Source organism: Microtus pennsylvanicus, chromosome 1 (genome assembly GCF_037038515.1).
Source record: "Microtus pennsylvanicus isolate mMicPen1 chromosome 1, mMicPen1.hap1, whole genome shotgun sequence".
NCBI lineage: Eukaryota > Metazoa > Chordata > Mammalia > Rodentia > Cricetidae > Microtus > Microtus pennsylvanicus.
This window is the reverse complement of record NC_134579.1, coordinates 88,830,573-88,843,320: the sequence shown is the minus strand read 5'-3', so window position 1 is coordinate 88,843,320 and position 12,748 is coordinate 88,830,573. Positions and strand designations below refer to the sequence as shown.

Sequence of the window (12,748 nt, the reverse complement as noted above, 5' to 3'; positions counted from 1 at the left end):
AGAGCTTAATCAAGCTTGTCAAACTGCCCTAGATTAAGAACAGAAGTAAATGCTGCACTGAGCCATTCAGTTCTGTGTGGTTTGTCATGCCATGCAAGCTGATAAGCCCAGGATAGAGAAAGGGAATGACTAAGGGTAGGGCTGTCTCGGAGGCAGTCTGGCACATGAGAGGGAACCACAGGAGATTGCAAGGCTTCTGTCTCGTTATGGTGGGATCCAAGAACCAGCCATATTTATCTCCTGTGCCCCCTTCCTCCTACTCACACCCTCTATCCTAAATTCCACCAGTACCTTCCAGGAAACGCTTCAACAGTAAAGTAGATCCAGGAGCCAAGTGCGCAGGGTGGTATTTACCGGGGTCAATCAGGCCAGAATCAAGCTCCCTGAGTCTGAGTCAGTTCACCCTAGAACTGCAGAAAAGGGACTGGCTGGGTTTGGATGCTGAGCTGCAGGCAACGACTGCCCCCTAAGGGAGGTCACAGGTAAGTGACTGCAATTACCTTGATTGATACCGAATGAGTAAATTTATTTTTTTATTATTTACTTATTTATTTATAGATGTACGTTTGAGACAGGGTCTTATGTAGTCCATGCTGACCTCGAATTCAAACCTTATTGTAGCCAAGGAGGACCTTGAACTTCTGACCCTCCTGTCTCCACCACCTAGAGTAGCAGGTGTGTATGCCAGCACACCCAATTTACAGGGTGCTTAAGATCAAATCTAGAGTTCCTGTCAGCATTCTGACAATCAAAGGCACAAAAAGAATGGATCTCTTCTTCCCATTGTCCCACAAACATCCAGTCAGTTGCCGCTTTTGCTCTTTCTGGGGGTTCAGCTCCACTCTCAGGTTCATGCTCCAGGCTAGTGGTCCAGGCTGACCGCCGCGGCTGCGGGTGCCATCAGGACCCGGCAGGCACAATTTGAGCAGAGACTCCCTTGGGCTCCATCGCCTGGGACCCGCGCAACTGGGTGAGCTGAGCGCGTCAGGCAGCCAGGTGGTGCACACGCCCGCGGGTGACGGTCCCCTGCGCGCGCGACTCCCACCCTTCCAGGAAGGGGCGGGGAGTAGGAGGCGCTAAAGGCGGCCACCGCACTCCCCGAGCTCTTTAAAAACCGAGAGCCGGGCACAACTCTGCTGGCCGCGCCGCATCCTGGCGCCCTGAGTTGCCGCGTGTCCAGTCGGCTATCCTGCAGCGCGGTCCCGGGACGCGCCCATGCGTCCACCAACCATGTCTGGGCACTTTCTGCTGGCTCCCATTCCCGAATCCTCCTCCGACTACCTCCTGCCCAAGGATATCAAACTGGCGGTGCTAGGCGCGGGTCGTGTAGGCAAAAGCGGTGAGTGGGGCAAGGGAGTGCGCTGCCCAACGACAGCAGGGGTCGGTCCCCACCCCCGGGGATGAGGGAAGACCACCGCCTGTCTTCTCTGACAATCCACTCCTGAGCTCTGGACGGGGTTGGCGGTTGTTGAGGGTCACTCCAGTCTTATCCATCGTGTCCCGCGGGGAAGTCAATTTCCCCCCGGGAACCTGGGGAAACGTGCGCTGTTCCGGTGAGGGTAACCAACTTGACCCACTTCTTAAGTCGATTTTTTTCGCTTTTCAGCAATGATTGTGCGCTTCTTAACAAAGAGATTCATCGGCGACTACGAACCCAACACAGGTTAGATGGCTTCATGCTCCTTGATTTTTGTGCTTAAGTCAGTCTGTCCTCCCTCTCTCCTCTTTCTTTCGCTGATCAGAGCGTGGAAACTCAAATGCAAACTCCTCTTCGTTGTACAGGCAAACTGTATTCAAGACTCGTCTATGTGGAGGGGGACCAGCTATCTCTGCAGATCCAGGACACTCCGGGGGGTATCCAGGTAAGGGTTGTCAGTAGGGTGTGTAGTGTGTGTTGTGCAGCTGCATCTAACATTGAGGCGATTGCCTCTGGGTCCCAGTGAGATGTTTCAGCATGTCAAATGTGCATTTAAATGTAGGCGGTGTGTGAGCTGAGGGTTGGGATGTTGGATGCCCTCCAAGGGGGAAAGGAATAGTTGATCAGAACTAGTTTGCTTTTAAACACAACGTTTAATTACCTAGTTATTTTAAAGATTGTGTTTTTCTATGTAGCCCTGGCTGACCTACCACTTGCTTTGTAGATCAGGCCTGACTTGGATTTACTATAATCTTTGATGCCTCAGCCTCCCAAGTGTGGGGATTACAGGTTAAGGCACATTCCTCCCCGTCAGCGGTCCCCCTCAGCCATAGCTTCTTTTGCAGCTCTGGCTGATCATAATTGCCTGGGCTTAGGCAGGTATGAACACTTTCAGAGAATATTCAGGAGCAATTTGAAGACAACAGCTCGGGGGTGGGGGTGGGGGTGTAGGGATGTGTGGTGGTGACGGTGGTGGCTATAGCTGGGGATGTAGCCCAGTAGTAAGGACTTGCTCACAGGTCCAGGGTTCAAATCCTAGCCCCACATTAAAGGAGCAAGCAGTAGGTGGGATTCTGGAGGGAAAGCGCCTGCTTCCTGGCCAGGGCTGCCAAAAAGGTTAGGGGCTGTTTCTCCAAGCCAGTAATTGCAATCAGATAACCTCTTGGCCATCAATCAGGAATGCAACTTAATTAATTGCTCAGTCCTTCTGGGGAGGAAAGGTCGCGTGGAAGAGTGCAGAGAAAGGAATTTGTTTCTGAACATTCTCAAGAAGTTGACTGCTAAAAATATTTTTTTATGGGCTTGGGAATAGATATTTATGTTGGATTGTTTCCAGAGTTTTGTTTGTTATGAATTAGTTCCCTGAAAACTAAGCCATTCTGGTCTGTAATTATTCCTAAGTCATCAGAGTTCATTGGAGACTGTGTGTTGAGTGGGAGTGGGGGTGGGGGGGGGGTTAGATGTGTACATCCACATCAGCTCAGAAAAGAATCCAGGGCAAGCCTTGATCTGAGGCTTTCTCTGTAAAAGCCTTTTGCAGAAATGAGGCCTGACTACTGCATTTAGCCGTGACTCCACCCTGTCAGTGTTCCCTTGAGGGTTACTCCAGTGTCATGTTTGAGCATCTTTGACCAGGTCACATTTTGTTCTTCCTCAGGCCCAAGACAACCTCAGTCAAACGGTGGATTCCCTGTCCAAGTGCGTGCAGTGGGCCGAGGGCTTTCTGCTGGTCTATTCCATCACAGACTATGAGAGCTACCAGTCCATTCGGCCCCTTTACCAGAATATCCGGAAGGTCCACCCTGATGGGAAAGCCCCTGTCATCATCGTGGGCAACAAAGCAGACCTTTTGCATGCCCGGCAGGTGCAGACACAGGACGGTCTTCAGCTAGCCAATGAGCTAGGCAGTCTCTTCCTTGAAATTTCCACTAGTGAAAACTACGAAGACGTCTGTGACGTGTTTCAACATCTCTGCAAAGAAGTGAGCAAGCTGCACAGCCTCAGTGGGGAGCGGAGGAGGGCCTCCATCATCCCCCGGCCTCGCTCCCCCAACATGCAGGACCTGAAGAGGCGCTTCAGGCAGGCCCTGTCCTCCAAAGTAAAAGCCCCCTCTGCTCTGGGTTGAGCCATCTCAGATAGACTGGTGACTTTTATTATTATTATTATTAAGCATTTGTGCAGCCACAAAGACTGGGCCTTTCCCCTTTAAAACATATTGAGAGTTTATTTTTATAATGATCTTATTGGCTTTCAAGTGTATGTGTATTTCTGAAAATTCAAACAATGATTGACTAGAAGTTGGATTTTTTTTTTACTGTAACTGTTAGCCACTTTTCCATTAAAGGCAAAATGGCAGTATGATTCCTTGTTTTCTGAATGTCTTTTTATAGAAATCTAGCTTGCACCAGAGCCCAGAAGTGCTCAGTGCTTGGCCTTGAGTCTGAACTCTGATTGGTGTCTTGCAGTAGGGAGGGGGTCATGCGGAGGGAGTCAGCTGTGGGAGAGAGAGGTATGCAGAGGAGGGAAGGGGGTTTGAATAGCTACAGGATGTCCTTAATTGAGGCAGTTCTTCACAGTCAGGAAGTTAACGCTGGCTTTACAGCACAGGGATACATTGGGAACTGATGGCCGAATGCTACAAACTCCCATTATTACTTACTTATCTGTACAAATGACAGTGTAGCCTCTGCACAGAATATTTTAGAAAACAAAAGCCCAGCTAGATGCTGGCACATGCCTGGGACTCTAGCGCCCAGAAGTCTGGGGCAGAAGCGCAAGTGTCAGACCCTGCCTGAACCATGTATGGAAATTCTGTCCTAACACCAGCATCTTGGGATGGAGCTCAGTGGTAAAATGCAGGTTTAGTGGGCTCAAGTTCCTTGGTTTGATTCCCCAGTACTGTCCAGAGAGGAAAGAAAATCCCCTTTTCCAGGACTATGTCAGGAAGTGAGCCTTACCCTCCGAGAGTGGCCTCCATTCTCCTCCCTTCCTACATCCCAGAACTTCTGCTGTATATGGAAATAAAATGGCCAAAGACGACTTTCTTGGGCTCACAATACCAGAGTGGGAAAGCGGTGAGACATGATTTCCCAGTGAAGACACTCCATGGCTGAGGGGCACTGACTGCCTGGTGAGCACGGTCCAAAGCGGTTGGCGTCTCCTTCAGCATCAGGGTGGAAGCCTCTAGGAGAAAGAGAGTAGAATTGACGTTTGAGATGTATCTTGTTTGGGGAGGTCTTGGGAGTTGAACCCAGGGGCTTACACTCCAGCGCTGAGCTTCACCCCAGCCTTTAGGAAGAAGCTGACTTGCTGGGCATTATGGACACTGAGTGAAACAAGGAGGGGAGTGCAGGGGTTGAAGGGTGAGCCTGAGCTTTAGCGCCTCAGGACCCTGTTAGGGAGAATCTGGCCGCAGCTTCAGCTTTCAAGGCACTGGGAAACTCAAGGGTATACAGGTCTTGAAATCCAGAGTTTAGATCAGTAAGTGGAATACTAACTTACAGATGGAGTCTAATAAGGCTCACGGGACACTGCTGGAGGGTGAGACTCTCCTCTCAAGGCACCGGCACTGTCAGTACTGTGAGATCCACCTGCCTCTGCTTCTGCCTCTGCCTCCCAAGTGCTGGGATTAAAGGCAGGTGCCACAACCGCCCAGCCACATCTTTTTTTGTTATGATTTATTTATTTATATTTATATTTATTATGTATACAATATTCTGTCTGTGTGTATGACTGTAGGACAGAAGAGGGCACCAGATCTCATTACAGATGGTTGTGAGCCACCATGTGGTTGCTGGGAATAGAACTCAGGACCTTTGGAAGAGCAGGCAATGCTCTTAACTGCTGAGCCATCTCTCCAGCCTCCTGTTATGATTTATTTTATTTATTATATATACAGTATTCTGTCTGCAAGTTTGCCTGAATGCCAGAAGAGGGCATCAGATATCACTTTAGAAGATTGTGAACCACCATGTGGTTGCTGGGAACTAAACTCATAACCTCTGGAAGAGCAGTCACTGCTCTTAACCTCTGGGTCCCTGTGTAACATCTTTCTAATTTTTCATACCAGAACAACCTCACCAACAGCAGTTCTTGGTCGATTTTCATGACTGAACACACTTAACTGGGTCCAAGTTACCTATGGCAGACAATATAAATGAGCAATACCATGAAGATTATGTATCATCTCTCCAGTTTCATTATCTTCTCTCTCCAACACACAGACATGCACATGTATACACATACACACACATGTATATACATACACACTCCACCTGACAATTGACACAATAGGACTGTGTGCCATCCTCAGTATACCCCAGGCTCTTCCGATAGGACTGTGTGCATTCTCAGTATACCCCAGGCTCTTCCGATAGGACTGTGTGCATTCTCAGTATACCCCAGGCTCTTCCCATAGGACTGTGTGCATTCTCAGTATACCCCAGGCTCTTCCAATATCCTTCTCAGTATACCCCAGGCTCTTCCTATAGGACTGTGTGCATTCTCAGTATACCCCAGGCTCTTCTGATAGGACTGTGTGCATTCTCAGTATACCCCAGGCTCTTCTGATAGGACTGTGTGCATTCTCAGTATACCCCAGACTCTTCTGATAGGACTGTGTGCATTCTCAGTATACCCCAGGCTCTTCCCATAGGACTGTGTGCATCCTCAGTATACCCCAGGCTCTTCCAATAGGACTGTGTGCATCCTCAGTATACCCCAGGCTCTTCCGATAGGACTGTGTGCATTCTCAGTATACCCCAGGCTCTTCTGATAGGACTGTGTGCATTCTCAGTATACCCCAGGCTCTTCCGATAGGACTGTGTGCATTCTCAGTATACCCCAGGCTCTTCTGATAGGACTGTGTGCATTCTCAGTATACCCCAGGCTCTTCCTATAGGACTGTGTGCATTCTCAGTATACCCCAGGCTCTTCCTATAGGACTGTGTGCATTCTCAGTATACCCCAGGCTCTTCCTATAGGACTGTGTGCATTCTCAGTATACCCCAGGCTCTCTGATAGGACTGTGTGCATTCTCAGTATACCCCAGGCTCTCTGATAGGACTGTGTGCATTCTCAGTATACCCCAGGCTCTTCCTATAGGACTGTGTGCATTCTCAGTATACCCCAGGCTCTTCCTATAGGACTGTGTGCATTCTCAGTATACCCCAGGCTCTTCCTATAGGACTGTGTGCATTCTCAGTATACCCCAGGCTCTTCCTATAGGACTGTGTGCATTCTCAGTATACCCCAGGCTCTTCCTATAGGACTGTGTGCATTCTCAGTATACCCCAGGCTCTTCCCATAGGACTGTGTGCATTCTCAGTATACCCCAGGCTCTTCTGATAGGACTGTGTGCATTCTCAGTATACTCCAGGCTCTTCCATGCTCCCCACCTTGGCACAAACTCTCCCTAGGCCTCACATACTTTCACCTAGTCCTTACCTAAGTGAGCACTAACTAACTTTTCTTCCAGGACTCATGTCCCATGCTGTATGTTAGAGTCAGCTCTGGGATGCCTTTTTTGGGTCCTTATCCGAGTTCTATCACCCAGTGGCACCAGAAACACTCATGTTAGAAAGAATGCCCCCAAGGGCAGTAACCGTATTTTATGACTTAGTATACTGGCTTCATTCTGCTAATACCCACAGCCTAGGAGGTATTTTGTTTTCATTTGTCTTGTCTTGTTTCGACATGGTCTCTTGTAACCCAAGTGAGTCTTAAATTCCATGTGTACCTTGCTTGATCCTTCTGCCCCCACCTCTAGAGTACTGGGATGTTGTGGAATAGAATATTTGTCTAACTATGTAAAGATGTTTTACCTTACCTGCCTAAGGCACCTGATCGATCTAATGAAAAGCTGAACGGCCAATAGCTAGGCAGAGGCGGGAGAGGCAGGGTTGGTTGGCAGAGAGAAAAGGGGAGCCAGCCAGCCGGCCAGCTGGGTACCAGCCAGCCAGATGTGGAAGAAGCAGAAAGCAGGACAGATAGTATGTGGATGAGGTAAACAAGCCTCAGGCAGCACACAGATGAATAGCTATGAGTTTATTTAAGCTAAAGAAAGAAAATAATGTTAGCTAGAGACAAGCTAAGGTTGAGCATTTGTAATTAGTCTCTGTGTCATGAACCAGGGGCTGGCGGTCTAAGAAAGACATGTACACTGGGGTTACAGGCATGCACCAACACACCCAGTTTTTTGCAGGGCTGGAGACTAAACCCAGGGCTCACTGTAAGAGAGCACTCTACCAGCTGAGGTATGTCCCCAGCCGGGAATAATCATTTTTCAATAAACATACAACTGAATGAATGTTCTATTCTCTTATTCGTGCCAAAGGAAAGTCATAGGAAATTATAAGGAAGCGAATGAGGACACCTGCAAAGTAAGGACGGAAGGTGTTTTAAATGACTTTTACTAAGCAAAGAGCAGACAGTTCAGCTGCTGCAGACGGCAGCCCGTGACATCACTGTGACAAGATGCTGGGGAAAATCATCTTCAAAGGAAGAAAGGTTGGTTTCATTCACCAGTTCAGGGCTTCAGTGCATGGCCGCTTGGTCCGTTTTCTTGGGCCTGCGTGGAGACAGAATGTAATAGCAGAAACCTATGGGACCGAAGAGCTTCGGGGTGTGTCGTTGCTGGGAAGCAGTGAGGGAGAAGAAAGGGGGCTGGAGTTCCATGATCCCTTTCATGGACACAGCCCCAGTGTTCTAACTTCCCCATATTAGACTCCAGTTTCTAAAGTTTCCATGATGGTCTGCAGCCAAGGTTTTGATACGAGACTTTGTGAGAACATTCTAGATCCAGTCTATAACACAGGCCATTACCCTTCCACTCAAGCACGCCTCTACCCAGACCTGCAATATCAAAGAAAGTCAACAAAATTAAACAGTTCGTGTCTAAGAGAGTATGCAAGCAGGATCTGGTGGTACAGGCCTACAGTATCAGCTCCCGGGGAGGCCAAGGCAGGAGATCGTCAGTTCAAGGTCAGCCTGGCCAACTTACTCTCAAAATAAAAAGTAAAAGGAGAGCTGGGGGGGGGGGCTGGAGAGATGGCTCAGTGGTTAAGAGCATTGCCTGCTCTTCCAAAGGTCCTGAGTTCAATTCCCGGCAACCACATGGTGGCTCACAACCATCTGTAATGAGGTCTGGTGCTTTCTTCTGGCCTGCAAACATACATACAGACAATATTGTATACATAATAAATAAATAAACATTTAAAAAAAAAGGAGAGCTGGGGATACAGCTGGGTTGTAGAGTTTGCCCAGCATGTGTCATAGTGGGAGGGGACAGGTTCTAAACACTGAAAAATGTTACTTAGAATCCTTTCATCTTTGGAAACTTTAATTCCTCCATTGGGTTTCACCACCTCTGAACAAAGGTGACTGTTCCCATTGTTACATGGTTCAGCTTCTTCTTATGTGTCTTAGCTTGTGCATGTAGACTCGGGAACAGCTGAGTCTCTGATCATCGCCATGACTATCAGATCACTGCCTGGTGTCAGGGCCCCTTCTGCTAGCAACGATCTAAGATCAGACACCCGATTAGGATATTTTCAATAAGAAAGCCAAGCAACAGGTTTGGCTCACAGGGCTCAAAAGATGATTCCCAGGGCAGTTTCTTTCTTTCTTTCTTTCTTTCTTTCTTTCTTTTTTTTTTTGGTTTTTCGAGACAGGGTTTCTCTGTGGCTTTGGAGCCTGTCCTGGAACTAGCTCTGTAGACTAGGCTGGTCTCGAACTCACAGAGATCCGCCTGCCTCTGCCTCCCGAGTGCTGGGATTAAAGGCGTGTGCCACCATCGCCCGGCCTCCCAGGGCAGTTTCAAACAGAGTCCTGGGCTCCGTGCGCTCAGGCAGGCTGATGGGCTAAGGGGAGGGTGTAACGCCGTATATTTCTGCCCACGGCATCACAAGTAGCAGATTCCCTAGGACCCCAACGCTTCCACTAGTGGATTCAGTTCCCCAGAAATGACTCAACAGGAAAACAGATTGACCACTCTTACAGAGCTTAATGGCCGGTTGTCCCTGTCCCAGCCTCATGCTGATTGGTGGCCTGGTCCCCTGGGGCTCATAATGTTTAGAGAGTATCTAGGAAGCTCCTGGGATGGTTGTCTTGGAGATGGAGGATATAAACACGGCATTCATGAGGAAGTGGGGAGCTGTTGGATCTGTGTGTTAGGAAGAAAATCTGAGGATTTGGACTCAGTTGGGCCATCAAGAGGAAGCTTGCTCACTCTAAGCCAACCCCACAAAAATGAAGGGAGAAGAAACACAAAAAATCCAAATGCCATCATCTGTGTTCCAGGATAGAAGTCCCAGAACTCGGGACAGAAACACGGAAGGATGTTGACCATGTGGGTTGGAGTGCAGAGGACAGTATCCACAGACTTATATCCTGTGAGGTGTCATATACCTCCATCCCTGTGATGGGGTAAGACCATGGCTGCCCGTGGGCCCCGCTGCAGCTTCTATCTGGCATGTATTGCCTAGGCCCATGTGCTGAAGGCTGGGTCACCCAGTCGTCTTGTTGCTATGGGAGAGAGGAGGTGGAACCTTTAAGAGGTGAAGTAGGGGATCTCTAGGTTATTGGAGGCATGCCCTCCAAAGGGGATTGTGGGAGTCAGATCATCTGATTCTCATTTGCTCCCTGTGATAGAGTGAATGGTCCTCCCAACCCTTTTTAATATTTTGTCTTATGTGTATCCATCCATGTTCTGCCTGCGTGTATGTCTGTGCACCACATACATGCCTCATGTTTTCAGAAGAGGGTATCAGATCTCCTGGAACTGAAATTAAGGATTTGCTCTGTGGGGGCAGGGAATCAAACCCAGGTCATTTGCAAAAGCAGCCAGTGTCCTTAACCACTGACCCTTTTCTCTGCTTCCAAAATGAATGGTTTGCCTGTACCACATGCTTCTTCTCTCATGCCATGTCTCACCACAGGCCAGAAGCAATGGGGCAAAAAGACCATGGACTGCAACCTCTAAAGCTATGAGCCTAAGGTCTCTATTCTCTCTAGATGCTGCTGTTGCTTCTTCTTTTTTTGTTTGACTTTTTTTGTTTTGTTTTGTTTTATTTATTTATTTTTTCAGGACATGGTTTCTCTGTGTAGCTCTGGCTGTCCTGGAACTCACTTGCTCTGTAGAGCAGGCTGGCTTCGAACTCACAGAGATCCACCTGCCTCTGCCTCCCAAGTGCTGGGACTAAAGTCATGCACTTTATCAGGTTGTGATTTGCACGTCTTCTTATGCAGCTATTTCTGACTTGCAGTGCAAAGACTTTTGGTGCGATGAAGAAACCAACCATTCTTCTATTTCATGCTCTCTAAATCAAGGGCTCCTTTGAAAGATGGCTCAAATTAGTTTTAAGCTATATGGAAAGACATAATAATGAGAAAAAAGAGATTTTTTTTCTTCCTAAATGTGATAAATTTGATCTATGTGATGGTTTGGTTGGAAGAACAGAGCAGTTCTCAATATAACAAAGTAGAAATTTACCTGTCGTTGATAGACATCCTTGTTGGGCCTGAACTTCATCCCTACCCATCCCCCCCCCACCTCTGCCCAGGTTCTGCAGTGTGTCAGCTCTGTTAGAGTTAGGATGTGCTGTCTTTGATGTTTGGTGCCACTGACCTGCTGTCACACCAAATGCACAACAGGACATTGAAAACATTTGCTAAAGTGGAACACTAGAAAAGTTAAAAGGTGTAGTGATGGCTTGTCCTGGTTGTCAACTTGATATCTGGATTCAACCAAACCCCAAGCCACGAGGCACTCCTGTGAGAGAGTTTCTTATTTGCATCATTTGAAGCTGGAAGAGTCCCCCACCATAAATGTTGGCAGCAAAAAAGGACGCAGGAAAAGAAAGCGTTTGCTTGCTCTCACTCTTTTTTTTAAATGTTTATTTGTTTGTTTGTTTGTTTTTGTGATAGGTTTTCTCTGTGGAGCCTTGACCGTCCTGGACCAGCCTGGCCTTGAACTCACACAACTCCACCTGCCTCTGCCACCCAAGTGCAGAGCGGGATTAAAGCCACGAGCCACCCAATACCAAGCTGCTTGCTCTCACTCTTGCTGACAAGATCATGTACTCTGTGGTTTTGGTAGGTATCCAACCCAACCTTTTCAGGATTCTAGCATAGCCTGAAGACAGCAGCTGTCCAGGATCCTCCAGGACTCCAGCACCAGACTGGGACTGCAGAGACATCCAGCCTCACAGACGGAACCCTGCGGGGTTCTCAGCTTTTCTAGTATGAGACAGCAGCTGTTGGAGTTACTCAGACCACATTCTGTAAACTAATAAATTCCCTTTGAATATATAATTAACTTTATCATCTCCGTTCCTTTAGAGGAGCCTGAAACAGCTACCTAGGGTTATTTCTGGCTTGTTCATGAGCCCAGGTGTGTGTGTGTGTTCTATTTTTTCCATCATACTTTCCCAGTTACTCTCTTCCTTTCCTTTTCTTTTTCTTTATTTATTTTGAGACAGGGTCTCTCTGTGTAGCTCTGACTGTCCTGGAACTCTCTATGTAGACCAGGATGGCCTTGAACTCATGGAGTTTGGCCTGCCTCTGCCTCCCAAGTGCTGGAATTAAAGGTATGCACCACCATGCTAGGTTTCTTCCTTTTCTTCTTCTGCTCTTCCTCCTCTCCCTTTAAAAATTTACATTTATTATCTTTAATTGGGTGTGCATGTATGTGTGCACACATGTGTGCGTGTGTGCATGAGCATGAGTGCAGGTGTCTGCAAATCTAGAGCAATTGGATCTCCATGGAGCAAGAGTTGCTGACAACAGGTGGCTTGTCAATTGCCTGAATGGTGGCTGGGAACAGAACTCTGGTCCCCTGGAGGAGCGGTAGTGCTCTTATCGCGGAGCCATCTCTCCAGCCCCTCCTTCTCTAATTGGAAGTAAGCATTCTCAGAGAAGGGCTCCTTGAACAAAAAGGATGCTTCAATTTCCTCTTCACCTTTAAAAAGGTCATGTGTGGTGGTGTGGAAGCTCACACCTTTAAGCCCAGCACTTGGGAGGCAAAGGTAAGTGGATCTCTCTCTGTGAGTTGGAGGCCAGCCTGTGGGTCAACATGGTGCGTTCCAAGAGAGTCAGAGCTACGTAGACCCTGTCTCAAAAAAAAAAAAAAGATCTGCAGGATTCCAGCCATAGCCACACTCCCGGAGCTCTGCTCTGCTTCGTGCAAAGCCTGGACTGCTGTGGCTGGGGTTGATAGTCCTGTCCCAGGAACCCTGAGCAGTGGAGTTCTGGCAGGCATAGCACGCTGTGGAAGAGACACACTGAGGATTCTGACCTCATCTGAGGGTGTTGACAAGGTCTGTGGGGAAGGAG

The 12,748-nt window shown here is 48.1% G+C and overlaps 1 protein-coding gene across 1 annotated transcript; it reads left to right on the top strand.

Moving 5' to 3' along the window:
* Positions 1-1,111: 1,111 nt before the first annotated feature.
* On the top strand, positions 1,112-3,778 carry Rasl11a (RAS like family 11 member A). The gene is made up of 4 exons (XM_075972115.1): positions 1,112-1,339; positions 1,607-1,663; positions 1,783-1,862; positions 3,075-3,778. The coding sequence occupies exons 1-4, from the start codon at positions 1,216-1,218 to the stop codon at positions 3,540-3,542; spliced, it is 729 nt and encodes a 242-aa protein (XP_075828230.1). The 5' UTR covers positions 1,112-1,215; the 3' UTR covers positions 3,543-3,778.
* The last annotated feature ends 8,970 nt before the right edge of the window (positions 3,779-12,748 follow it).

Excerpts from the sequence above, each read along its gene's own strand:
- Rasl11a (XM_075972115.1), top strand. The coding sequence starts at position 1,216 with ATGCGTCCACCAACCATGTCTGGGCACTTTCTGCTGGCTCCCATTCCC. Across the intron at positions 1,664-1,782 it reads CGACTACGAACCCAACACAG|GCAAACTGTATTCAAGACTC; the intron begins GTTAGATGGCTT and ends TTCGTTGTACAG. Across the intron at positions 1,863-3,074 it reads ACACTCCGGGGGGTATCCAG|GCCCAAGACAACCTCAGTCA; the intron begins GTAAGGGTTGTC and ends GTTCTTCCTCAG.